The sequence below is a fragment of the Urocampus carinirostris genome, chromosome 8 (genome assembly GCF_059441175.1).
Source record: "Urocampus carinirostris isolate Australia breed hairy pipefish chromosome 8, RoL_Ucar_1.0, whole genome shotgun sequence".
NCBI lineage: Eukaryota > Metazoa > Chordata > Actinopteri > Syngnathiformes > Syngnathidae > Urocampus > Urocampus carinirostris.
Window position 1 is genome coordinate 490,333 of NC_142356.1, and position 27,657 is coordinate 517,989.

A 27,657-nucleotide genomic window follows, 5' to 3' on the forward strand; every position below is an offset into this window, starting at 1 on the left:
AAAAGGCGAAAAAGAAAATAATGAAAAAAGAGAAGAATAAAAAAAGGAAGGAATACAAAAAGACGAACAAATAAAAGACAAGCAAGAAAAATGCTAGCTAGAAAAATGAATATAAGAGGAAAAAAGAACAAAAAAAGAGGGAAAAAATGAGAGAAGAGATTGAAAAAATCCAAAGATAAAAAAAAAAGAAAGAAAATAAAATGTAAGAATAGGTTCAAAAGATAAAAAGTATTTCAAAAGAAAGAGAAAAGAGTAAAAAGAAAAATGAAAGAAAATGATAAAAAAAAGAGAAGAATTAAAAAAAGGGAGAATTGAAAGAATATAAAGAGACAAACAAATAAAAGACCATGAGAATAATGAATACAAGGAGGAACAAATAACAAAAAAGGAGGGAAAAAAATAAGAAAGATTGAAAAAATCCAAAGATAAAAAACAAAAAGAAAGGAAGAAAGAAAATAAGATGTAAGAAGAGGTTCAAAAGATAAAAAGTAAGAAAAGACAAGAGGAAAGAAAGAAAGACCAAAGAGTAAAAAGAAAAATGAATGAAAATAATGAAAAAAGAGAAGAATAAAAAAAGGCAGAATTGAAAAAATATAAAAAGACAAACAAATAAAAGACCAGGAGAAAAATGAATACAAGAAGGGAAAAAATGACAAAAAAGGAGGGAAATAAATAAGAAGAAAGATTGAAAAAAATCTAAAGATAAAAACAAAAAGAATGGAATAAAGAAAAGAAAATGTAAGAATAGGATCAAAAGATAAAAAGTAAGGGAAAACAAGAGGAAAGAAAGAAAGACAAGAGGAAAAAGAAAAATGAAAGAAAACAATGAAAAAAGAGAAGAATAAAAAAGGAAGAAATGAAAAAATACAAAAAGAGGAACAAATAAAAGAAGAGGGGAAAAATGAACACAAGGAGGAACAAATAACAAAAAAGGAGGGAAAAAAATAAGAAAGATTGAAAAAATCCAAAGATAAAAAACAAAAAGAAAGGAAGAAAGAAAATAAGATGTAAGAAGAGGTTCAAAAGATAAAAAGTAAGGGAAAAACAAGAGAAAAGAAAGAAAGACAAGAGGAAAAAGAAAAATGAAAGAAAACAATGAAAAAAGAGAAGAATAAAAAAGGAAGAAATGAAAAAATACAAAAAGAGGAACAAATAAAAGAAGAGGGGAAAAATGAACACAAGGAGGAAAAAAGAACAAAAAAAATAAGAGGAAAGATTGAAAAAAATCTGAAGATAAAAACAAAAAGAAAAGGAAGAAAGAAAAGAAAATGTAAGAATAGGTTCAAAAGATTAAAAGTAAGGAATAAAAAAGAAAAAAGAACAGATAAAAGATGAGAAGAAAATGATTTACATTTGTATTACCGGTACTGTAGTTTTATTTGTGTAGTATTTACTGATATAGCTGCATTCATATTTATGTTTTATTTTTATAGTATTTTTTAGTAATACTGTAGTTTATTTTTTGGGTAGTTTTTATAGTGTTTTGTAGTAATTCTTCAGTAATATGTTTCGTATTTTTGTAGTTTTTCCAGTATTCAATAAGACGTATTTGGAAGTATTTCCATTGTAGTATTTTGTATTTTAGTAGTATTTCTGTAGTATTTGTGTACTCTTTCCATGATATTATTTTTGTAGTATTTCTTAAGAATATTTTTAATAGTACTGCAGTTGTATGTAAACAGTATTTATGTTGTAATATTTAGAATTTAGTTATTATATTATTACTGTAGTAGTATTTTCGTGTTACTCTCTTTGGATTTTTTTTTTCAGAATGAAAGCAAAATAATATATTTGGTTCATGTTTTCATATTTTAGTTTTGTGGTATTTATGTAGTAGTATCTTGCAATAGACATACAAAGGGACGATGTAGACAAAGTTTGCACTCAAGAAACATTGTTTTTTTAGTAGTATTTTATTTCCCATTCTATATATTGTCATGATATTTTGAGCATTTTGGTTGGATGGAGCGGATGAAAAAGCCTTTCGGGGCCGTATGAGGCCCACGGACTGTAGTTTGCCCACCGCTGAACTCAGGATCGGTTACACAAGCGGTGTTTTTGTCGGGCCGGTCGAGTTTTAGGCAGCTTAGCTGCAGCTGTTGCGCTTCCACGCTCCTAATTTATGACCTTCGGACGATTAACTCACTTTAATCTCCGGCAGAGTATTGTTTGTACTGCTCCGTTTCAAAATCTCTGCACACAAACAAAATATCGAGTTGCCGTGTCTCTCCCAAAAGACCTTCGTTTTTACACTTTTACACACAAAGTACAATTTGCTATCATTTAAGTGTTTTTTTATGAGGAATAAAGCTTTAAATAGAGCCTTGGAGTTAAAGCTTTAAAGCTGCTTTAACTCGTGTGTTAAATTCAACAAACTCTTGAGTTAAAGATGTACAGGTACTTAAGTTTATGTAGCTGCTTAAACACTCCATTTAAAGCTTCAACTCTTTCGTCAAAGATGTAGAGTTAAAGCTTTAACTGTTGAGTTAAAATGTAGAAGGGCTTAAACTCGAGCTGAAGTAGGTTTAAGGCGGTTTTAACTCCGCAGTTAAAACGTTAACTCTTCCGTTAAAGATGAAAGATGTACCTTAAAGCTTGAGCTAAGGTAGAGTTAAAGCTTCAATCTTGCTTTAACTATTCAGGTCAACCTTTAACTCTTTGGTTAAAGATGTAGAGGTTTCATAAACTCTTAAAGTGAGTTAGGTTTAAAGCTTTAAACCTGCTTTAACAGTTAAAGCTTTAATGGTTGAGTTAAGCATATAGAGGTGCTTAAACTCTCGAGTTAAGGTTGGTTTAGAACTTAATTTGCTTTAACTCTTCAGGTAAAACTTGGATTGTTGAGTTAAAGATGTAAAAGTACTTTGCCTCTTGAGATAAAGTAAACTTAAAGCTTTCAATGGATTATACCTCTTGATTAAAAGATTTATAAGAGTACTTGAACTTTCAATCACGTCTTGCGAGTTAACTCAAATGTAAACATTTAAAGTTGTAACTTTTGATGTAACTTGTTTTGTTATTTTTTTGTTGAAGGTGAAAAACGCTGGTATTTCTTGTCCTTCCCAAAGTCTGTCCTTTGGGCGATCGGGTTCAATTTTTGAAAACTGTTTAATTAAAGCTTTAACTCAAAGTTAACACTTTAAAGCTTATCGCATAGCTTGTTTTTTATTTTGGAATGAAGGTAAAAATGGTGTCAATCATTTTATGTTTTTTTCCAAAATCTCTTCATCAGGTAATTGTTTTGACTTTAATATCAGATTCAGAGGTGTCAGTTGAGTAAATTAAAACTTTAACTCGGAGTTAAAGATTTAAAGCTTGAACTTTTGACATGATTAGATATACCAGATATACCAAAGAAATTCTAATATGGGAATACTGCAAAATACAACAGAAATAGTACAAAAATACTCAAAATAATACGACAGTAAATACTACAAAAATATTTGATTTGATCAGCTAAACTTGGCTCAAAGGCAGAAACTCACGGAAAGTTACGTGCAAGGTCTATCAACTGTCCTTTAAGCTTCAGTTCAACAGCGACGACCATCTCCTTCCAGCCCTTCATTCTGTCTTTTAATTTTGATAAAATATTTTCTGATTATATTTTAAAAAAAAAAAGAAGAAACTCACTGAAAGTGGCGTGCAATGTCCGCCCACTGTTCTTTAAGCTTTAGTTCAACTGCAATGACCATCTCCTTCTGGCTCCTAGTTCTACGTTTCAATTTCAAATATGTTGTGATTGCATTGCAAAAGATGATGAATAAAATCAGATCGTTCTACAAACTTGGCTAAAAGGCAGACACTCATGGAAAGTGACGCGTCAGGTGAATCCTCTGTCCTTCAAGCTTCAGTTCATTAGCGATGTCCGTCACCTCCCCCGTCCTGTCTCATTTGGGTCCTCAATTTCAGTTCAATATCTTTGAGTACATAAAAAAGGGATTACAGAAAGGTAAAGTCACGTCAAGTTTTGTTTAGGGGGCATTCACTATTCTTTAAGCTTCAGTTCAACAGCAATGACCATCTCCTTCCTGCCACCTCCTGATCCATGTTTCAATTGGCATGTAAGATTTTGCGTTTGGATTGCAAAAAACGATGAATCGAATAAGCTACTTTAGTCTGTGATGCGTACGCTCTACTAGGTATGAAACCAGGAAGTAGCTAGCCAATCAATTTTCAGGGCTGACGTGTCTGAGACTCTGGCTAACCAATTAGCACGGATGTAGCATCCATATCCAATTCGCTATTGTGAAGCCTTCATATTAAAAACTGGTCTTGTGGGCCACAAGTGAGTGACCTGGATTCAGAGGGTTCTTGAGCAGTTTTTCGAATCTAACCTCTGGACCTCTGCAAACGTCCCCAGGTGTGAACCGGAGAGGACAACCAGAAGTGAAACCGATCGAGGATGAGTGTGGACACTCGCCAGGGGGTGGTGACCACCCCCCCGGCGCCCCGAAGAGGAACCGGAGAGCGCTACTTCGACCGAGCGGACCTCAACGATCCGGAGTACCGGCGAGCCAGGAACATGTCCGCCGACCTCCGCCAGGATTTTAACGTTCTGGAACAGAAGAAACGGGTCACGCAGATTTTACAGAGTCCTGTAAGTCAAACTAACTTCATTTGAATTTATATTTCACCTGTTGGAGTGCACTCAGGCATGCCTGAGTACACTTCAGTTCCTATTTGTCGCCTCTGGTATGGTTGGAGTTGGCCAGGTGAGGTCTGGGAGTGACTTTTGTCAGAAGAACAAGCATGTGCCATTGTAACGCTATGGCATAATCTCAAATCCAATACCAGACCTAGATGTTGACTTCAAAACTCATGGTTCTCTCAACAGAGGCCAGGGTATTGGTCCAGAACCATCACACTTCAATAGACCCTCACAAAACCTGAATTGCTATGGTATCACTATGGAACTCAGCATTGATTTCAAAGCATGTGTCTGAGATATTGGTCCAGAACTTCCAAAGCTTTGTGGATCCTTGCAAAACCTGAACTGTCATTGTCGAGCATTGGGTATGATAGTACAATTTCAAATCCATGATTAGATCTAGGATCTTCATCATCATACAGTGTTATCTTCAGCGTTGGTTTCAAAACACGTGGCCACCTGAAGAAAGGCTGATATTTGATTCAGAACCTTCAAACCTTTATGGCCCCTCACAAAAAAAACTGTACTGCAATGGTAGCACGATGGTACGGTTTCAAATCCTTGATTACATGAAGGTTTTTCATGAAGATAACAGTGTTGTCTTCAGCTTTGACTTTAGAACAGGTGGCAACCTGAAACAGGTGCTGGGTTCCAGAACCTTCACACCTTTATGGACCCTTACAAAACCTGCAGTGCCATAGTAGCGCTATGCTTATGTCTCATCCATGACCAGATCTAGATGTTGTCCTTCAAAACACGTTGCCACCTAAAAAGAGGCTTCGATATTGATCCAGATGGCACGGTTGCCATGGCGCCCAATTGGCCCCGCCCATGGACATTAGCCGAAACTCGTTGACAGATTGCTCCCTGTGAGTTGCTTCTTGTCGGAGCGTCTGCAAACTCACGTCAAGCCCTGAGAATCTCCGTTTTTTCCTGTGTTTTTGCTCTTGTTTTGCCAAGTCCTGTGAATCTCCGTTTTTCCTGTATTTTTGCTCCTGTTTTGCTCACGCCTGGTCCTGACACCAGAACCTTTGAACTATTAACGGACCCTCACAAAACTGGCACTGCAATGGTAGCACTAAAGTACCGTGGTATGATGTCACATCTATGGTTACACGTAAGATCGTCATTAATATAACAGCGTTGTCTTTAGCGTTGGCCTCAGAACATGTGCTGGATTATTGGTCCAAAACGTTGAAACCCTTCGGACCCTCAAAAAACCTGCATTGTATGGTATTGCTCATGAACGCTATTGTATGATGTCAAATCCATCAACAGATGTGGATATTACCTTCAGTGTTGGCTTCAACACATGTGGCCGACCGAAACGCCTGCTGAGGTGATTGGTTCAGAACCTTCAAACCTCATGGACCCTTCAAAACCACCATTGCAACGGTAGCACTATGGTATCATGGGTCGATGTCCAAGAACAGACGCATTTTCTTCCCAAAAATAATGGTGTTGTCTTCAACGTTGGCTTCAAAACAGGTGGGCACCTGAAACGAGTATCGGTCCAGAACCTTGGAACCTTAACGGTCCGTTACAAAACCTTGGCTGTTCTAGTTTGGTGAAGCCTTTCTTCGGACTTTGATCTCTCGAATTCATTGAAAAAGAATGTTGAGGGCAATCCCAAATCCTAAAGTAAGCTCCATGTAGCCCTCACCTCCGTTCTGGTTTTCTTGTCACGCTAGTCTTGTTTGCTTTTCTATCCCGGAGGAGCCCTTCTTCACACAAGTTCTGCAGGTTAGTCCAGATAAGGATCAGCGATGTGATACCGCGCTCCTTCGAGGTATTCCGAGGACACGAGAGGCTTCGTTGGAAGTCAACTCCGTTCTTTTCTCGTGTTTAGAAGGTGCAAGGATTACCGTATTTTCCGCTCTACTAGGCGCACCGGATTCTGAGGATAGGGTGAGCATCTCTTTAGAGTCGGGGGCCACGTTGGGATCAAAGACTTGAACAAGGGGCCCATCCTGGAGACCATATTTTACATTTGAGAAGAAATGATAGATTTCTTTTGAAATAGTTTAGTCTCATCAAATTGGTTTTGAAATGATCGCAGTTCAAGGAAAACAATATATCGAATCCTTGTTTTAAACATTTGATTTTTATTTGTTCTTTGTCGTATTTCTGCAGTCGGATTCTTGTTCATTGTGGTATTACTGTCGTTTTATTTTTGTAGTATTGTTGAAGTCTTTCTGTAGTACTATTTTTGAGGTATTTACAGAGTAGTATTTTCTTCGTATTTCTCTAGTAATTTTCAAGTATTTCCATCGTAGAATTGTTGTTGTTTCGCTGTAGTTTTTGTAGTATTACTGTAGTTTTAATTTTGTAGTATTTCTGTATTATTTTTGTAGTGTTTTTGAAGTCTTTCTGCAGGACTATTTTTGAGGTATTTACATAGTAGCATTTCTCTAGTATTTTTACATAGTAGATTTTTCTTTCTTTAGTTGTAGTATTTTCATAGTATAACTGTAGTTTTAATTTTGTAGTATTTTAGTAGTATTTCCATAGTATAATGTTTGTGGTTTATTTTCTGTAGTATAACTGTAGTTTTATATTTGTATATTTTAGTATTTCCATATTAGCTTTTTGGAGTCTTACTGTAATAGTATGTTTGTAGCATTTCTGTAGTAATATTTCTTGACTAGTGTTTTTGTACCGCAGTGGTATTTTTTTAGTACTACTATAGTAGTTCTTTAATATTACTGTAGAATTGTTCTACTACTGTATTTAGAATATTTTCCAGGATTTTTTTCATATTTTTTGTATTTTTGTAACACTACTGTAGTTGTATTTTTGTAGTATTTCTGGGCTATTGTTTCTGTAGTACTGTATTTGTATTGTAGTATTACTGTAGTAGTTTTTTGGGTCGTATTTCTATCCTATTTGTCTTCTTTTCAGAATGTTACCAAAATAATATGAGGTCCCTGTTTTTATGCACTAAATTTGTCGTCATTTTGTAGTATTTCCTTTGAATTTCCGTCTTTTTGTTTTAGACACACTAAGTGACTACGGGGACAAAGTTGGCACAGAAAACACGTTTTTATCAGGAGCACTTTATTTATTCTTGTCATGATATTTTGAACAGTTTTGTCTGTCTGGAGGGCCGGATTCAATGAAACCAAAAGTGCTGAGTCAGCTTTTTTGGGCATTTTTCACATCTGAGGTAACCTACCTGGTTGCCTGTGAAAAAAGGTGGTCATATCTAAACTCCTTTCTTTTTTTCTTGGGTGGACGGACACAAACAAACAAACACTTGTTTGGTACAATATATTAAAATGAATACTCTTAAATATTTATAAGAGGGCTGAAAAAAAATCTTGATATATATTTTCGGGTCGGGGTCGTCGTTTCCCAGGGGTTACCGTACCAAGTGTTCCGATTTTGGCTCTCTCCAAATCCTCTTTAGCAAAACATGAAGAGTAGAACGGCTTTCATTTTTCTCCAGACTGTTAGATGATAAGCTTGCGGCCTTTAAATTGATGCTTGTTTTTAAAGTCGGACCCGTTGAGAGCGCGCGGCGTGCAACCGTATTGACCTTGTGCAAGCCCAAAACCTCAAATAGAATAGAAAAGAAGTGAAATAAATATTCCAGCTTAGATAATGCCACTAGGAAAGAATGAGTGATGTCTTTTTGTACATGTAGAGTAGTGCCCTTTTGCGACTCGGACACATGAATCCATGGAGGAGCGATCCTGCCATAAATAGAAATAAATGTCAAAAGAAATCAATAAATACCTACGAATTGAATTGTTTTTGTTTGATTTTGTCATTGGGTTTTGTACAAATTGTATTCGGACGTTACATCTTGTCGTCGTTGTATTTTGCTGATGTCGTGTATTGTGATACGCTGAGGACAAAATACAAAGACGGAATGCACCACCAAATAAATGACAAATGACAAATGAAATTCAAAGAGAAATGACAAAAACAAACGGCTCATTCTGACGTACTGCATCATGGTATGGTATGCAAGACAGGAAACACTACAGAGGGTCATCAACACAGCCCGCAGAATGGTCGGTTGCTCTCTGCCCAGTTGAGAGGACATGGCACGCTCTCGCGACCTCAGCAGAGTAGAAAACATCATCGGGGACTCCACCCGCTGCTCTCTGGCAGATGCTACAGGTCACGCAAACCAAAAACAAACTCAGAGATAGTTTCTTCCCCAGAGCCATCACCACCCTAAATACACACCGCAGGAAAAACTGAAATTGGTGCCTATGCTTATTTTGCTTAATGTTGCCTATTTGCACTTTTGAGATCCCCTGCAAGTAAACACCCGATGGAAATATCTTCTGCTTTTGCAGGCCCACACTTTCTTGTGTCAATATTTTGTGTTCGTACATATTCAAAATCTTCTTTTAATCTTTTATCCTCACTGTTAAATGGGAAACTGGAGTGCCACGTCCAATTTCGCTGTCACGATATCTTCAACCTGTTTTGTAACAATGATCATAAAGTGAATTCTAGTCCGTTCCATTCTATTTTGTGGCCTGTGTCGGTGACCCTTTGTGAGCCATCGTCTTGTATAATTTGTGGAAAAGAAATCGGGTCGGACCGAATCTGAGCTTTTGTTACCCATGCCTAGTTCCGGCAGTAAGCAACCCATGATTTTATAGCCTGTGTTGATAACCATTTGTAAGTTTGAGAAAGCAAAAGACTAAGGCACTCGAGCGACGTCTTTTTGTAAAATCCATGGAAAAGAAATGTAAAAAGAAGCAAAAGTTACAGGGAGAGGAGCAAATCCAACCTTTTATTTCCCACGTCCGGTCTGGACAGAGAGCAACCCATGATTTTGTGACCTGAGTTGATGACCCTTTGTGAGTTTGAGAAAGCAAAAGAGTAGGGCACTTGCACGCCATCATCTTGTAAAATCCATTGAACGGAATGTAGAGACAAGCAAAAGTTTTGTTTCCCGCGCCCGGTCTGGACAGAGAGCAACCCATGATTTTGTGGCGGAATGTCATCAGAAGGGCAAAATGTCCCCCGAAGGCTGGGAAAAGGCAGAAAACGAGGCAGAGGCGCGGACGGGCATCTGCCGGACGGTTTGGTACGAGCACCAAATTCAGCAGAAGATTATGACGGAGGGGATTTGAATGCATCACGCAAAGGGATTAATGGCAGGGGATCCCTTGGCGATATTGGGAGCGGACACAAAAACAAGGAACTGCTTGATGCCGAGTTCACAAAAAAAAGGGAAATAAAGCTTGGGCAAGAGGATGTCGCCTGGACCCGGGTCGACACTGAAATCCACAGTGAAATAAGAAGACGGATCCGCCCACCCAACGTAGAAGCAATCCTGTCAAACCAAGAAATAGCCACAAACAAATAAACACATGGATAAAACACGTAACTGTCATGATCACCGATGTGAATAACCTGCGCCCCGGACTCTGATTGGCTCCCTGTCCCTATTTAAACCCACTCCTATCTGTCCCCTGTTGTCAGTCCGTCTGCAAACCTCAGTTAACACGAGGTAAGATTTTTGACCCCGACTCACTCCTGTTTTTGCTCCCGTCTGTTTCCCGGCTTCCCGACCCGTTTTTTGATCTTGACCACGTTTTTTGCTCTACTGTCCCGGCTACAGACCGTTTTTTTCCGTCCTCGACTCCGCCATCGCTCGCCACGGAAGTCCCACTCCCATGTTCAGAGCGTCTTGCGTTCAGCGATCACCGGATGGCGGGTGCAATCCTTTCCTTTCTTCCCAATAAAACTGAGAGAAACGTAACGCAAGTGGGTCCTGTCTCTGTTCTGGTCCTGACAGTAACACCTTCGTATAGGAAGAATTGCAATTTCTACATATCTTCTTTCACTTCTTTTGTCTTTATTTTGTCGTGCATGGTTCACTTATATGTTTTAATATCTAGTTCGTCACGTATTGCTCATTTATTGTTTTCTTTTATTTTGTGGTAGATTTTCTTGTGTATTCTATCACGTATTTTTTCATGATTTTTTTATTCATGTTTTGTGAGGTATTTTTTTACTTATTTATATATATTTTTTAATTTTGTGGTGTATTTTATTGTGTATTCTATCCCATATTTTATCACGTATTTATCATTCATTTTTACATGTTTTTTTTTTTTATTGTGTGTTGTATTTTGGCATGTTTTTTTTTCATTCATAATTTGCTATGTATTTATTTCGATTTATTTGGTGTGTATTTTGTCCTCTTTTGTATTTTGGTATTTATTTTGTCATGTATTTATCACGTATTTCGCCATGTTTTTTTATTTATTCTGTCGTTTATTTTGTTCATTTATGTATTTTGGTATTTATTTTGTAAATGGTAAATGGTCTGCATTTCTTTAGCGCTTTTCAAGTCACTGAAGACTTCCCAAAGCGTTTGCATTGTGTTTCACACTTACCCATTCACACACACACTCACACACACCGATACGGAGTCAGCCTCCACGCGTTTTGAGGATAATCAAGATGCTAAATGGAAAATGGTCTGCATTTCTATAGCTCTTTTCAAGTCAATGAAGAGCTCCCAAAGCGCTTTACAATGTGCTTCACACTTACCCATTCACACACACACTCACACACCCATGCAAGGCGCCTACCTGCTTATCGGGGGGCATGAGGGATTCAGTGTCTTGCCCAAGGACACTTCCACATATAACAGAACCTGTGACCTCTTGATCAAAATAATAATAATAATAATAATAATTTCCTTTGTATTGTCATTCTTTGTAACAATGTACACAGAACGAAATGTCGATACACCTGACCCGTTGTAGCGAGCCGATGCAGCCTCAGCCAACAGAGGGCGCCGCCATTTTACCAATGTTATAAGTCTTAGGTATGACTCGGCCGAGGCGCGAACCAGCGACCTCCCAGTCTCAAAGCGGGCGCCCTACCATCTAGGCTACTGAGCTGGTTAAGATAAGTGCTTTACCTCCTGAGCTACAGTGAAGAAAATACTACAAATGTTAATCAGTCAATGGATCACAGAGAACAGCTGTATAGAAAAATAAGTCGTCCCAAACATAGATAGAAGCTTAGCTGGACACCATTTACTGCCCTCTGGTGGTGATAGAGAGAATTCTGTTTGTATTTATTAAAATGATCAAAACCTTTTGCGAGTGATAAATAGGCGAAAAAGACGGAAATCGGGAAGGGGGCGAATCCTTTTTCACGGCAATCGTAAAAGTCCGTGAAAAAGATTTGTTGCGCTCTGAGCTTTCCCGGCGGGACGTCCGCTTTGAAAGGGTCGCCACGGCGACCGAGGGCCCAGGAATGTTTGGACCCGGTTCAGGCTGGGCGGCGCACCGGGACGGAGGTTTTTCCTAATTGAGGCTTGGCACAAAAAAGAGCTCCGGTTGATTCACTTTTGGTCAGGAAGCAATTAAATAACAACTCATCGCTAGCCGCTTTCGTTATTGTTAGCTGCTCCTGTTTCGTGGTTCAGTCTTACTCGCCTTGTAAATTGAGTCCCATGATTCCAGGATCTTCCACTATTTCCTTCTCTAGCCACTAATGTTGGAAGCTTCGTTGATTGCAAACGAGTGTTTATCGTTGACGACAGGGCTGTCAGGCATGCGGCCCGCCCAATCATATTTGATTATTTCCATCTCGTACTCAAAATGAGCCAAATTGTATGATATTTTGTCAATGTACTTATTATATAATTTTGATATTTTGAAAATGTAAATAACATTATAAAGATTAATTATAATCATTTTGAAGTGTTCTATGCAATTATTTGTGTGTCATATGCCACATGTAAGTGTAGGCCAGGTCCTGATTTGGCCTCCAGACTGGGCAGTGAACGGCCCATGGTATTCTGGGTTGTGTTGATGACTCTCTATAAGGTTTTTGTATCCGCTGTGTATCTAGACCCCACATTGTGATGTGGAATGCCACAGGTCGCGGTTTTCATGTATAGACCATGTCCTGACCTGTTCTCCAGACGGACCTCAAGCTAGCCCATGATTTCTAGGCTGTGTTGATGACCCATTCTTAGAGGAACCAAAAGAGTAAAATTCTCCTGTCTGCTGTCATGCATCCAAAATACCACACTGTGATAAAATGTATCACGTGTTGGGCTTTTCAAGGATAGACCAGGTCCTGGCGTGTCCTCCTGACTGAACCTAGAACAGCCCATGATGTTTTGGGTTATGTTGAAGGTTTTTTTTGTCTGCTGGGCTAACAACATACACCCAACATACACCAATATGATGCCGTCTGGCACTTGGAGGATTTGCAAGTGTTTTCAGGTTTCAAGCCAGGTTCTGATTTGTCCTGACTGGGCAGAGAAGAGCCCATGATTTTATGGGCTGTGTTGATGACCCCATACTTTCTTGTTGCAGGCCTTCAAGGAGGAGCTGGAGAGCCTGATCCAGGAGCAGCAGTGCAAAGGGAACAATCCCAGCGGCCTTCTGGCCCTCAGACAGATCGCCGACTTCTTCATGGCCAGTTCCTCGGCCGGCTACGGCGCTTCCCCGCTCAGTGAGTGTTGGGCGCCCTCTAGGGGAAAAACGGCGGAAGAGTTTTGCATTTTTCGCCCGCTTTGGATTTTCCTCGACTGATGACTCACCTCGATTCCAACATCTGGAATGTGCATAATACAACTTCATACAGAGGGGAGATCACGAAAGAAAAACAAAGCTCGTTCTAAATGAATTCTGAGTTAAAGCATTCATTCTCAAGACATAATGTGCCAAGCGAGGGCTTTCGAAAGTTAAAGCTTTAACTCTGTGTTCATTCTAAATGGGAGCAGGAATCCCAATTACCATATGGAGAATACATATAGAACATCATTTCAATTTTTAGGGTGTAAATTGAGGCATTCATCGGGATTTGACTGCATGCCGAAAGAAAGCTGAACCTCGGGCGTTGAATCATCTTCGAAGCGGCGTTAACACTTAGTTAAAGCTTTAACTCCGAGTTAATTATGAGTCGAAGCCTTTACCCTCGCTCCACTTCTTCCTACGAGGATTAAAAATCATCGTCAAAGTGTGCTTTCTGAAGTTGAAGATTTCCTTCTGACATTTATTCAGAATTCTCTTTACCCTATCCACATTGAAAGGTGTTTTCAAAGTGTCAAAATCAAAAGTTAAAGCTTTAACTCTGAGTGATTGTTAGGTAGAACATTGATCTTGTTTTAATTCCAGCTACGTCATGGAGAATGAATGTTTTTTTTTCTAATGGCTTGAAATGTGTACCATCAAAATGTAAAGCGTTAAAGCTGAGTTAAATTGTGAGTTAAAGAGCCTTAACAATGTCACATTATGTCTTGAGAATTGATTTAGGATCAATGCTTTAACTCAGAATTCATTTAGAATAAGCTTTGCTTTTCTAATGGGTTCAAACGAGTGCGTTAAAAAGTGAATTGAATCTCCATAGTGTGGGGTTAAATCCGGACCAAAGCTTTCTTTTAGAATTCACTCATTCTTAAGGCGCATTAAATTAACTCACAATTAACTCAGCTGTAAGGCTTTACATTTTGATGGTACACATTTCAAGCCTTTCAAAAAAAAAAAACATTCATCTCCATGACGTAGCTGGAATTAAATCAAGATCAATGCTCTACCTCACAATTAACTCAGAGTTAAAGCTTTGACTTTTGAAAAGACTCATTTTGACACTTTGAAAACATATTTCTATGTGGATAGTATAAAGAGAATTCTGGATAAATGTTGTCAGAAGGAAATCTTCAGAAAGAGATCACAATTTGTCTTTTTCTTAGGGAGTACAGGAGACCTCCAGGATACAACAATAATCCTTTCTGAGGTGGGATTGCCGTACAGGGGGGGTCTCCCAGATAAAACATTTAAATCACAAAATAATGTATAAAACTACATGTACCTGATACAATAGGGAAAAAATGACATTTTAAAAACTTTGGGTGTGATGTGACTTCAGCTGGTACAGGGGAGTAGTGGGTGGATGCATAGAAGAGGGGTAGGAGACAGGGTATTCAAATTAAAACTGATTTTAAAGGGTTTACTCGGGAGGATTTAAAAGACTGTTGTTTTAATCGGCTCCTTATTTTTAATAATGGTCCAGATGGGGAGGGATTTTTAAGGGTTATTGTTCTATCTTCGTTATTCATTATCCATTATCCGTTATCGGTCAGTTCATATAATGGTCCAGATACTCAATTCCTTACGGCTATATTCTTTCACAAGGGTAGTTATGCGTGTACCTTCAGTGCATTCCTTGAAAATCACAAGCTTTTTTTAACATGGTTATCATGTTTTTGCTCCCCCCTTTAGCATCACAGCATGCTTCGGGACCCACGGCAAATAAATTCAATACAAAAATAATTTATTGCAGACTCACAAAGTGTTAAGGAAGCACACATATTCTGAACTGAACAGAGAAAAAGGCATTGTGGGAGGTAATTCAGGCGATAGCATTTACTGTGACAAAAATCAATAACTGAGTTACATTTTAGATTACTTTAACCATTAGAAGACAGTCGTCATAAGCACGAGGACCGCAAAACTTCTCAAAATGATTTGTTGTAGACTTGTTATAGTAGGGGTTTCAAATGCCATAAGGAGGGGGCCAATAAAATGATCTTATTCCGCTTCACAGAGTAAAAATGTCGTAACACGAAGACACGGTAACCCGGGGGGTCTGCTGTATAATCAAGAATAATTCATTGCTTGGGTACTTTTGTGATTCGAACTATTAGCGTCTAGCCATGAGCTGTCGCCTGCTGCCAAGTGGCAAACAGAAGTGGATAGAGAAGGAAACCGTGGAAAAAAATGGATTAAATGGCAGGACACCACAGAATTTGAATTTTATACTAAAGTATTTTGGATGTGGAGAAAACACTATAAAAGGGGTCCGAAAAACCGTACACGAAAACGCCTTAAGGCGGGGTCGCCGTATCCCGGGATCCTGTTGTAGATCTCGAATCCGCGTCAGTCAAAAATGTGTTTTTCCCTCTCAGGTTTTGGGACGGTGACGCCCATCAACGACTTGTACAACGCGGAATCGGTCGCCATGGCGAAAGGAGAGAAGCTAACGCGCTGCAAGCTAGCTAGCCTACACCGAGTAGTGGACCTTTTCAACTGGGCTCACTTTGCCGGCTCCTACATCACCGTAAGACTGCCAAAATTCAGTATTGACTTGGTTAGGATCTGAAATTGAATTAATAATGGTCACTGGAAACCTCCCAGAGCGCTTTACAATGCGCTTTACACCCATTCACACACACACTCACACACCAATAGGGAGTACCTGCTTATTGGGGGCATTAGGGATTCAGTGTCTTGCCCAAGGACACTTCCACATATAACACAGGAATCGGACCTGCGACTGCTTGATCCCAACTGGTACATGCTAACGGCTACATGCTAACGAGTCATGCTAACGGATACATGATAACGAGTTATGCTAACTGCTACATGCCAAGGAGTTATGCTAGCAGTACATGCTAACAAGTTATGCTAACGGCCGCTGGCGCCCGCGGGGTCCATGGCAACCGTGACAGAAGCTGGTGCCACACAGCAGGGGCCAATTGGGCATCATAGCAACCGTGACAGCATCGAATGAAAAACACAGGAAACATCATTTGAAATATTTCTAGATGTCGAAGAATTAAAATCCAAAATCAAAATCAACAAATTCAAAGCCAACGACACGAAATCCCTGAAACGAACGAAAGAGCCGTTTCAATGAGCCGGTTCGTTCGCAAACGACACCTCACTCATTCATATTGATGCCGTAGGGGTAAAGCGCACAGTCCGCCTACTATGAATCTCAGACTGTCTTTTGAGATTTTTGTGGACTCTAAAATGTTGGGATGTTTTCTTTTTGTGAAGGCCCGAATCAGCAAAGAGCAAGACCACATCCTGATCCTCCCCAGAGGACTCTCCTTCGCCGAGGCCTCGGCTTCTAACCTGGTAAGACTTCTTCCCTTCTCATTTCTTTTTCGGATCGGTTCGGATGACGGTTTGGACGTCCGGGGTCGGATCCGTTTCTGGATCGGCCCCAAAACATGAATTTACAGTTTGGTTCTGATGACATTTTATACGTCGCAGCCTCTTCTAATTTTTTTCAGTGTTTCTTTCTCTAGCCACTAATGTAAGTTACTAGGCTGCAGGTTATGGCTCGCCCCTAGCCGCTGTTGTCATGTGTTAGCTGCTCCTGCTTCGTCCCTTCGCGTCACTCGCCTTCCACAGCCAGTCATGCAAGCCAATTTCGCTGAGTTTTGTGTTTTTTCCACTTTTTCCTTCTCTAGCCACTCAGCTCAGCCACTCTGCTGCAGGTGATGGCTCACTAGGCGCCCCGGTTCGGTTATTCTGTGTCATTCGTCCTCCAACAGCTAGTCGTGTAAGCCGACGTGACTGGATTTAGGCATCTTCAACCTTTCCATTGTTTCCTTCTCTAGCCACCCTTGTTAGCCACTCGGCTGAAGGCTATGGCTAGCCGCTCATCGTAATTGTTATGGTGAGCTGCTCCTTCTTGGGATCGCTTTCTGGATCAGCCCAAAAACAATAATTCACAGTCCAGATCGGTTCCTGACAGATTACAGATTTGACATTGGAGATTGGAACGTTTTCTGGATCGGACCAAGACCTTTGCAGATGGGAATGAAAATACTTTGATTTTTTTCAACTTAATGTTTGAACCACAAAAATCTTTTGGACGGGATTTCTTTTCAAGCAATATTTGCAGGGTAGTGTTGTTTTTGGGGTGCTAACTCCTTTAGGGGCTAGCTAGCTAGCTAGGTAGGTAGCTGGCTAGCTAGGTGACTATATTGCTTCTAGGTCTCATGGTTTCAAAGTTCCAGATTAAAAACTGTACATCCTATGTTATAGTTCTTTTCGAGCTATTTTTGCCAGGTGAGGTTGCTATATAAGGTTGCTAGCTAGCTAGCTAGCTAGTTTGATGACTTTATTGCCTTTATGGTTTTGAAGTTCCATATTGAAAACTGCATGTTATATATTGTAGTTCTTTTTTTGCCAAGGAACTGCTGTTTTTAGGGTGACACCTGCTAAATTCTAGCTAGCTAGCTCAATGACTATATTTCCTTTATGTCTTACGATTTCTCACCGCTATATTGAAAACTGTTGGTCATATTTCGTCATTGTTTTTAAGCCAATTTTTTTGTTGGTTGTGGTTGAGTTTTGGGTTTTAACTCATTAGCTCATTAGCATTAGCTAGCTAGCTAATTAGATGACTTTATAGCTTTCATGTCTTTGGATTCCAAGTTCCTTTTTGAAAACTGCGTGCCATTTATTATAATTCTTTTCAAGCGTTTTGTTGATTTTGGGGAGGATAACGAGGACAGCAGAGAAAATAATCGGGACTACACTTCCCTCCATTCAGGACATTGGCCAGAAGCACTGCCTATCCCATGCTAAAAACATTACCGGGGACCCCTCTCACCCCCATCATGGACTGTTCACTCTGCTAGCCTCTGGGAAGAGGTACTGCAGTGTGCGGTGCAGGACCACCAGGCTCCGCAATAGTCTAGTCCCCCTGGCCATTAGACTGTTAAATGGTCAATCTAACATATAGTTAACTTAAATCTAAACGGCTGCTAATCTGACTTTTTGCACTACTGGCAGTTTTTTTTATAGCTTGCCACTCCTTGCACATTGCTCTCTGCACTATTGTAATTACAGCGTTATTGTTACAGTGTTAATGACTTGTTAACCTGACTGCCCATTTTGCACATCTGGTTAGCTACTCTTCTTGCACTATCGGCACTATGGTAAAATACTATACGTAGCCAAAATACAATACAACATTATTTATATCTGTACATTCAAGGAAACTGTGGGGGTCAGATGCATCGACATTTCGTTCTGTATACACGTGTACTAGAATGACAATAAAGTAGATCTGAATCTGAATCTGAATCTGAATCTTACTCCTCCCGGCTAGCTAACTTTTTTTACCGCGTGCTAAAGAAAGGAAATGAAGAAAATCCACTGGAGCAGCCGTAGTTTGCGTCCTTTGGCTAAACTTTGCTTCTGGCAAAGGTTCCGCACGACCGAAACTCATAAAAGTGTCGGTTGATGTTAATCATTAACCTTGGAGAAACAAATTTGACCTTGATGGAGAGCGGACATTTCTGGATTGCCACTTTATGACTTTTGTGAATTTATGACCAATTTTGCTTCCTCATTCTTTGTGCTCATATTGAAACTAGCGCCACCGCCTGTTCTTCTGCCTTCTTATCTGCATTCCACAGATAAAGTAGGCCCAAGTGTTTGTCCCGATTCCTTTATGTCGCCAAAGAATTCAGTTAAAGGCCCAGCGTGTGTCATATAGCGACCCCTAGTGTTATAGAAATGATTCATTCATTCCAAAACAGGCATTCAAATTTTAAGCATCCTGCTACTACGAAAGGCCGAATGAGGATTCCAGGGAGCTTGTCCTGGTGGTGATTTTACCACTTAACTGACACTGCCATCATGAAGGCATCCTGCACCTTCTACTGTTTCCTTCTCTAGCCATTCATGTCAGCCACATGGCTGCAGACAATGTCTTGCCGCTACTTGCTTTTGTTATTGTTAGCTGCTCCTGTTTGGTCGTTCAGTCCTACTCGCCTTGTACAGTTGAGTCCTATGATTCCCGGATCTTCCAGTTTTTTCCACTATCTCCTTCTCTAGCCACTAATGTTGGTGACTTGGCTGCAGGCTATTGCTCATCAATAGTTGCTTTTGTAATTGTTAGCTGCTCCTGTTTCGTCGTTCAGCCTTACTCGCCTCATAAATTGAGTCCTATGATTCCATGCTCTTCCACTTTTTTCCACTATTTCCTTCTCTAGCCACTAATGTTGGTGACTTGGCTGCAGGCTGTAGCTCACCGCTAGCCACTGTTGTAATATGTTAGTTGCTCCTGCTTCGTCCTTCAGTGCCTTCCACAGACTGTCATGCAAGCCAGCTGCTAGTAGGTATTATTATTGTTAGCTGCCCCTGCTTAATCCTTTAGTGTTAGTTGCTGTCAAAAGCTCAGTCCCATAATTCAGGCATCTTTCACTTTTTGTTCCTGTTTCCTTCTCTAGCCATTCATTTTAGCCGCTTAGCTGCAGGCAATGGCTCGCAAATAGCTTCTATTGTTATTGTTAGCTGCTCCTGCTTTGCTTTTCAAGGTCACTTGCCTTCCACAGCTGATGGCTCCATAATTCAGTCGTCTTTTAATTTATTCTTTCATTGTGTCCTTATCCAGCCACTCTTGATAGCCACTTTACTGCAGGCTATTGCTCACCGCTAGCTGCTTTTGTTGTCTGCGCCATGTAAATAAAGCTTGCTCTTGCAGTCTTTTGCTGGCCTTTTTAGCACCATCTCTGACCAACTCCAGCGACTGGAAAGCTATAGTCTGCATCCAAATGGCTAACATGAGTGGCTAGAGAAGGAAACAGTGGTAAAAAGGTAGCAGATACTTGGTGGATTTGATGACGTTTGCTTGCATGTAAGCGAGTGAAAATGAAGCAGCTAGCTATAGCTCTCAGCCAAGTGGCTAACACCTTGAACATTTCATACGACAGGAGAGGTTTAGCATTTTCCACATGACATCAACAAGTGCAACTAAGTGCTGTCAAGTGGCGTTGCCATTTCGGACATCCCTTATCTCGGCTCTGCCCCTCCGTCACGTGACACATCTTTCCGACACGTCCTTTGACACGGTCCGTTATTTCGGGACCGGATTCTTTGTACTCACGCGCGAAACGTCCCTCGGACACGTGACGGGAATCTATCGACGGCGGCCGAGAGCGCTTTGTGAAAAATCGATAGGGGGCCGGGCGGGATAGTCGATTGAATAACGATCGGCTGGCCGGACTGCGAGAAAGGCAATTTCGATGGTGACGGGCTACTATTACACCATTCCTACATTTCTCTTTCCGTATAATCGCTGAAGTTTCCTTTAATCCTCGAGGAACGATGACAAGTGAATGTAATTTGCTCCTTTACCGTAGCAACCATCAGCCTTTTTGTTTTTAAATGCAAATGATCAAATGTAGTGCTTTGCTACTACTCTTAATTGAAGTTTTTTTTGTAAATGAATATAATGATTGGCATATTTTGTATGTTTCAAAACCAGTTGGATGAAACGGGTCCTTTATGAACAAATAGACGATGAAACCAACCTCTGTATGAGAAAAATGAAGTGGCATGTATCTAACCTTTTATGTGCAATAAGAGACGATCTCGGTTCACGACGCCACCTCCTGTGGTGTGTCTTGGGCAAGTACAGCCCGGCGGTGCCCATCCCTTTCCAGTCTTTAGGCCGATGGTACTGGTTTCCATGGTAACCAGTCGCAGTGGAAGCCTCTTGAGCTGACTCAGATACAGCAACTTCATCTTCTGGTTGCTGTTGTGTTTGGTGTAAGGTGTCAGCCTGCTCCTTAAAGTCGCATCAATTCTGACACTTACTTTCCGGGATGTTTTAATTGTTAGAATTATTTTGAATAAAATTATGAAAGTCAATTGAAAGGTCAAAATGAAAATGAATGCAATCTGCGGAAAAAAAATTGAAATTAGTAACACAATGTACCCTCTATTTATCGTTATGGGATATAATTACGATTATTATAAGAGAGCAGAATCGCATTAGCTAATAGCATCGCTTTGGTGGCTAGCTTACTTTTAGCTAGCATTTGTAGTCCTTGATGATAAATAACAACCATGCCGGTTTTACGGACTTGAAACTAATAATGCTCATTTATGCTAGCACTTTAGTTGTAAGTGTTAAATCATTGAACATCTCACACTAGTTTCACAGACTTGAAGAGCTAATGCTAATGCTAGCACCCAGAGCGGCTGAAAAGAGCGAGAAGCTGGAGTTGGTCAGAGCTGGTGAAAGAAGCTGGCTTCAACAAGAAAAAGCTCGATTGACACACATCTTGCGGCTGACTTGAGTGGCTAGAGAAGAAAACAGTGAGAAAAGTGCAGAATGCGATGCCATTGTCGTGTTTTTTTTTAAATCGTTACGTGATATTTGAAACGACTAGACCTTTTTATGCAATAAGAGACAATATTTGAGTTTGAAATGTCGCATGACTGCTGTTTACTTTCTTTCTGTTGACACAACAGATAATTGTTCTGTTGACTAAATCCCGCAGATGAAAGTCAACATCATCGGGGAGGTCATTGAGCAAGGCAGCAGCAATATGAGCTTGGACGCTGCGGGTTTCAGCCCGCACGCCGCCATCTACGCCATGAGGCCTGACGTCAGATGCGTCATACACGTGCACACGCCCGCTACCGCTGCCGTGAGTTACACCAAAAATCATCTAACCCTGCTTATTTGAGTGTATCTCTATACTCTTTATTAGTTTGTTTTGAAATAAATATACTTTTCATTTTATTGATTTGATTTATTTTCATTTGTTTATCTAGTTTATTTTTATTTTTTGGTTTCCTTAGATTTATTTATTCATGTGTGTTTATTTATCTTTATTTATTCATCTATATATATATATATATATATATATATATAGTCTATCTTATTTAGAATTGTTTATACTTATTTATTTTTATATTCTCTTCATTTATTTTAACATGTTTATTGAATATATTTTTATTTATATCTATTTTATTTAATTCATGCATTATATTTACTGTATTTCATTTATTAAATTGTTTATTTTGTTTATTAATTTTATTTGTCTAGCATACTTTATTTTTTTGTATTTATTTATTACTATTGCGTTTATTTATTTGCTTTATTCATGTCTTTTATTTTTTCTGATCTATATTCCTTTGTATGTATATATATATATATATATATATATATATATATATATATATATATATATACATATACGTATTTATTGTGTTTATTGTGTTTATTCATTTACTTTTATTTATTGTATCTGATGTAAGTCTTTATGTATTTATTTATTTTAATGTATGTATTTGTCGTTATTTGTTTTATATATTTATTTCGGAATTTATTTAAAAGATCTTATTTGTCATTTATCTGCAGACATACTCTTAAGACCATTTCGCCCAATTTCAAGATTTGAATGACAAATGAAAGATAGAAAAATAAATGAATTCATCAATAAATAAACAAATAAGAAAAGATGAAAATGAGAATTTTAAACAGCTTTCTGAATTTGATAGGTAAAAACAAAACTGTATAGACTGTAAATGTAATTTGAAGGATACCCCCAAAATATTTTCTGACTGGCAAAATTTATATTTATGAATATAAAACTTAGATATTATTATGTAAACGTAAAACCCTGATACCTTTACCGTCGCCCGTAAATGACGCCATCACCCACGCCTAGAGTCTCGGTTTGTGACGTCATATGTAGAACATGGCCGCCCCATTCGATGGAGAAAAAAACTGGTATTTTTAACCTAAATTTATATTCTATCGAGACAATATTAATTAGACTGTCGTGTTTGGATAACATAAGGATGGAGGGGGGGGGGGATGATGGGTTGTAGTGGTGTGGCGTCAGTGCATTTTTAAAGAAGAATGTGTTTATTGAACGGTAATGGACTTTATTTTTTTAAAATAACACCAGCAAATTTCAATCCATCTTTTCTCCCACTTAGTTCCACTTCTATATATCTATTACTGAAAATGAATCGTCAATTTACTTTTAAAAGTCGTGCCATGACTACTACGTTAAATGGCAAACAGAAAGCATTTAGACACCGGTTATTTATGTATTGTCTGCCCTCTAGTGGGTGAATAAGAAACTGATCAAACAAATAGATCATTGGCTTGCATGGGCGTAAACTTAAAAACAACAACATTTGTTTTGTAAAGCATGTCTCGTCTTAAGGTTCATTTATTATTTTTAAAAATGAGACTAAAGCTGTCAGAGACCGTTTCTTCCCCAGAGCCACCACTGCCATTGCACTATTTTTCGAATGTGCTTTCATTTTAGGCCAGGCTACAATCATTTTCTTACAAATATATTCTCAATATTCTTTGTATACTTTTTTTAATCTGGTTGTAAACGACATCATAATCAACGACAGTGACGTCTATTGTGTTTTTCTCCCTCCCGCCCGCAGGTGTCCTCCATGAAGTGCGGTATCCTGCCCATTTCCCAGGAGGCCCTCATCCTGGGCGACATCGCCTATTTCAACTACCAGGGTAGCCTGGATGAAGCGGCAGAGCGCCGAGAGCTGCAAAAAGCGCTTGGACCCACTGCCAAGGTACCGTATATACTCGCATATAAGCCTTATTTAAAATACTAAAAGAAATACATACCCAAAATATGAATGAAACGTGGTCCAGCTGACTTCTGAAGAGTAGGAGGAACCTTCACGCCGACAAAACCGGTGACCGGAGGATGAAAGTGCTGTACCTAAGTCAGATCTCATTTTTTCCCTCGCTACTTGGAAATGAGCACAATCTGTTTCATGTGAGGGAGCATACCCTCACCTCCCGAAACCCTTACTTGCCCAAGACACACCACAGAAAGTCGTGCCCCGACAACCCAGGTGCTTAAGAGATCTGTGAACCCAACCTAAAATACAATCATTATCCAAATGTTTAAATAACACGTATTAATACATCCAAAATAAAAATAAACCAATTTGAAAGCATTGACTGTATGTTGAAGCAGCGTTTTGATGACAGACATTCTTACACAATTTTCATATTTTGCAAATCATTTCCTTCTCTGACTCGATAGCTGTTGACACTGTTTTTCACTTCTTACTAACTTTCTCGGGACCCAACATTATAGGCAAACAAGGCAATAAAACACACTAGATCGAATAAAGTGAGATGTGGCCCCTTTCAAACACAATTGAGACGGCGCCGATTGACTGAACAGGGAGAATTGAATTGCCTTTATTGTCATGATACAAAATTGGAGGACCTCTCCTGTCTGGCCAATTTGTCAGGAATGTTGTCAATCATGTAGGTCTACAAAGGACCAGTTTGTGTCGGAAGCCAAAGTCCACAGGTTCTCGTGAGGTGTATCGGTGTAACACCGATGTACACGTGGATCGACTCCAACGACAAATATATATAAGGTACACCAAAAACACTGAACGGGAGAGTCAAGAGACAATAAAACGCTCTATATCACAACGAAATGAGATGTGGTCCCTCAAACACAATCGGGACGGCGCGACATGAAATCCCGTGTGCCTATCTTACACCCCCCTGTGGTCATTTAATGGTGCGCGCAAATAAGCCAACCCCCTGATGTGAGTATTGCATTTCATAGTGCTAAATTCATCTTACGCTAGCTTGAACGGTTGTTGAGAACATTCCAAAGGTGTGATCTCATCACAAGCGTTAAAGACCTCATTACTCGGGTGGGGTTCAAAAGCTTGCTTTCACAATGACATTTCAGGCGGCCTTGTTTTGAAAGCGCTCAATGACCACGTGATAAACGTGCTTTTGTTTTGAAAGGTCCTGGTGCTGCGGAATCACGGCGTGGTGGCTCTGGGCCAAACCGTGGAAGAGGCCTTTCATTACATCTACAATGTGCAATACGCTTGTGAAATACAGGTAAGATTCTCACCTGGGGCCTGGGACTGCCATATTCAAAGTACAAAGTACAAGTACCTTTTATTTGACCGTTTTTCACACGTGCTCAACTCACAAGGAATCCAAATTTGACGATAATAAAGTGCAGAGGCACAGAAAATTCCTCATGAAAGAGAATACATACAGTGAAGAAAAGAAGTATTTGAACACTTTGCTATTTCTCCCACTTAGAAATCATGGAGGGCTCTGATATTGTCATCGTAGGTGCATGTCCACAGTGAGAGAGATAAACTAAAAAGAAAAATCCAGAAATCCCAATGCATGATTTCTTAACGATTTATCTGTGTGATACAGCTACAAACACGTATTTGAACACGTGTGTATCATCTAGAATTCTGCCTCTGTAAGACCTTTTAGTCCGCCCATTAGAAGTCCACCTGCACATCCTGTTTGAGGTGGTTAGCTGCATAAATACACCTCTCCACCCTATAAAATCAGTAAGACTTGAATTTGTAACATGGCGAAGACCAAAGAGATGTCCAAAGACACCAGAGACAAAATCGTACAGCTCCGCAAGGCCGGAAAGGGCTACGGAGCAATTGGTGAAAAAAGGTCCACTGTTGGAGCAATCGTTAGAAAATAGAAGAAGCTCAACATGACTGTCAATTTCAATGGGAGTGGAGTCCCATGCAAGATATCACCTCGCGGGGTCTCAATGATTCTAAGAAAGGTGAGGAATCCACCTGAAACTACACGACAGGAGTTGGTCTATGCCCTGAAAAGAGCTGGGACCACCGTTTCCAAGATTACTGTAGATGTCACTGTAGGTAATATGCTAGGACGTCATGATTTGAAATTACGCATGGCACGAAAGGTTCCCCTGCTTAAACCAGCACATGTCAAGGCCTGTCTTAAGTTTGCTTATGACCACTTGGATGATACAGAGGAGTCATGGGAGAAGATTTTGTGGTCAGATGAGACCAAAATAGAAGTATTGGGTCATAATTCCACGAAGCGTGTTTGGAGAAAGAAGAATGAAGAGTACAACCCGAAGAACACCATCCCTACTCTGAAGCGTGGGGGTGATAGCATCATTCTTTTGGGGTGTTTTTCTGCACATGGGACAGGACGAGTGCACTGCACTAAAGAGAGGATGACTGGGGCTGTGTATTGTGAGATTTTTGTGTATTGTGAGAGCATTAAGGGTCGGTCGTGGCTTGGTCATGACAACGACTCAAAACACACAGCCAGTAAAACTTGAGGAGGTGCTCCGTAAGAAGTATATCAAGGTTCTAGCACGGCCCAGCGAGTCTCCAGACCCGAACCCAAATCGAAAATCTTTGGAGGGAGATTGAACTCCGTGATTCTCAGCGACAGCCCAGAAACCTGACTGATCTAGCGAAGATCCGTGTAGAGGAGTGGGCCAAAATCCCTCCAGCAGTGTTGGCAATCCTGGTGAAAGACTACAGGAAATGTTTGACCTCTGTCATAGCAACCAAAGGCTACTCTACCTCTTAACATTCATTTTCTCGGGTGTTCAAATACTCATTTGCAACTCTATCGTACAGATACATTGTTAAAAAAATCATGCGTTGTGATTTCTGGATTTTTCTTTTTAGTTGATCTTTCTCACAGTGGAACTACAATGGAGAAATAGCAAAATAGCAGGGTGTTCAAGTACTTCTTTTCTTCACTGTATAAGACTCTACAGACAGTAAAATGTTCCAAACTGCAGCAACAGTCAAAGTATAATACATAAAGTTAAAAGGTAATGGATAAAATGGGTCACCTATAAATACAATCAGCAGGTTTGTGCAAGCGGAATTGTGAAAGCCTCGGCTGAAAAGCAGAAAAGGAAGCCATTGTTTGGCACTGCTTTGCCTAATAGGCGCATTATCAAATGATAGCCAGATTCCTAGATGCTCATTTGAAGTGTGTCCCATTCCTTTCCTTCCTCATTTCAAAAGAACATTTAGCTCTGCTTTGCGCAAACCTCCGCGTTGGGTTAGAAAATTTGGCAAAAGGGCCCGGAGGAACTTTTTTTCTTTTCTTGTATCGACCCATACGTGTTTCCGTAGTGCAGTGGGAAGGTGCCTGGTTCGAGACCGCGTAGAGACGGTCTGGAAAGGGCATGGGCGCCACCAGGTTGTACTTGCCCAAGACACAACAAAGGAATTGGTGCCCTTACTGTCGTGTCCAGCATGGTCGCCGTGGCAACCGACTGGCCCCGCCCCCTGGGCAACAGCTGAAGCAGCTCGCCTAATTTGCGCGTTTGCTTCTTAAGGGGGGTTTTGGGTTTTGCGGGGGCTGGTTCATTTGGCATTTTCTGTCTGCATTTCCCGTTCTGTTTTGCTCTGTCCCGTCCTGTTTTGTTTGAGTCGGAAGAAACCTGTGTTTGCACGTTTTTTTTGTTAAAGCCTGTTTGTTCTGTCTTGTCCCCGAGTTTTGGACGACTTTATTTTTGGTAAATAAAAGTTTTGATCGTCAACGCAATTGAGTTCTCCCTTTCTGCCTCCTGCCTCTGTTCTGGTCCGGTCTCCCCTTGACACTTACGACCCTAGTGTGTTAAGGGAGCGATCAACCAACCAACCAACCAACCAACCAGCCAAAATCAATAG

The 27,657-nt window shown here is 39.9% G+C and overlaps 1 protein-coding gene across 5 annotated transcripts in view; it reads left to right on the forward strand.

Annotated features, from left to right (window-relative positions):
* Positions 1-27,657, forward strand: part of add3a (adducin 3 (gamma) a) — a 68,092-nt gene that overhangs the window by 24,732 nt on the left and 15,703 nt on the right. For all 5 annotated transcript variants that reach the window (XR_015851059.1, XM_088341215.1, XM_088341213.1 and 2 more), the window contains 7 exons: positions 4,358-4,594; positions 12,964-13,102; positions 15,558-15,709; positions 16,432-16,512; positions 21,687-21,836; positions 23,605-23,748; positions 24,962-25,060. Coding sequence is in view for 4 of the 5 variants with exons in the window: in XM_088341215.1 (XP_088197341.1) it covers positions 4,400-4,594; positions 12,964-13,102; positions 15,558-15,709; positions 16,432-16,512; positions 21,687-21,836; positions 23,605-23,748; positions 24,962-25,060 (960 nt within the window). In the remaining variant the exon portion in view is untranslated. The remainder of the gene's footprint in view (positions 1-4,357; positions 4,595-12,963; positions 13,103-15,557; positions 15,710-16,431; positions 16,513-21,686; positions 21,837-23,604; positions 23,749-24,961; positions 25,061-27,657) is intronic.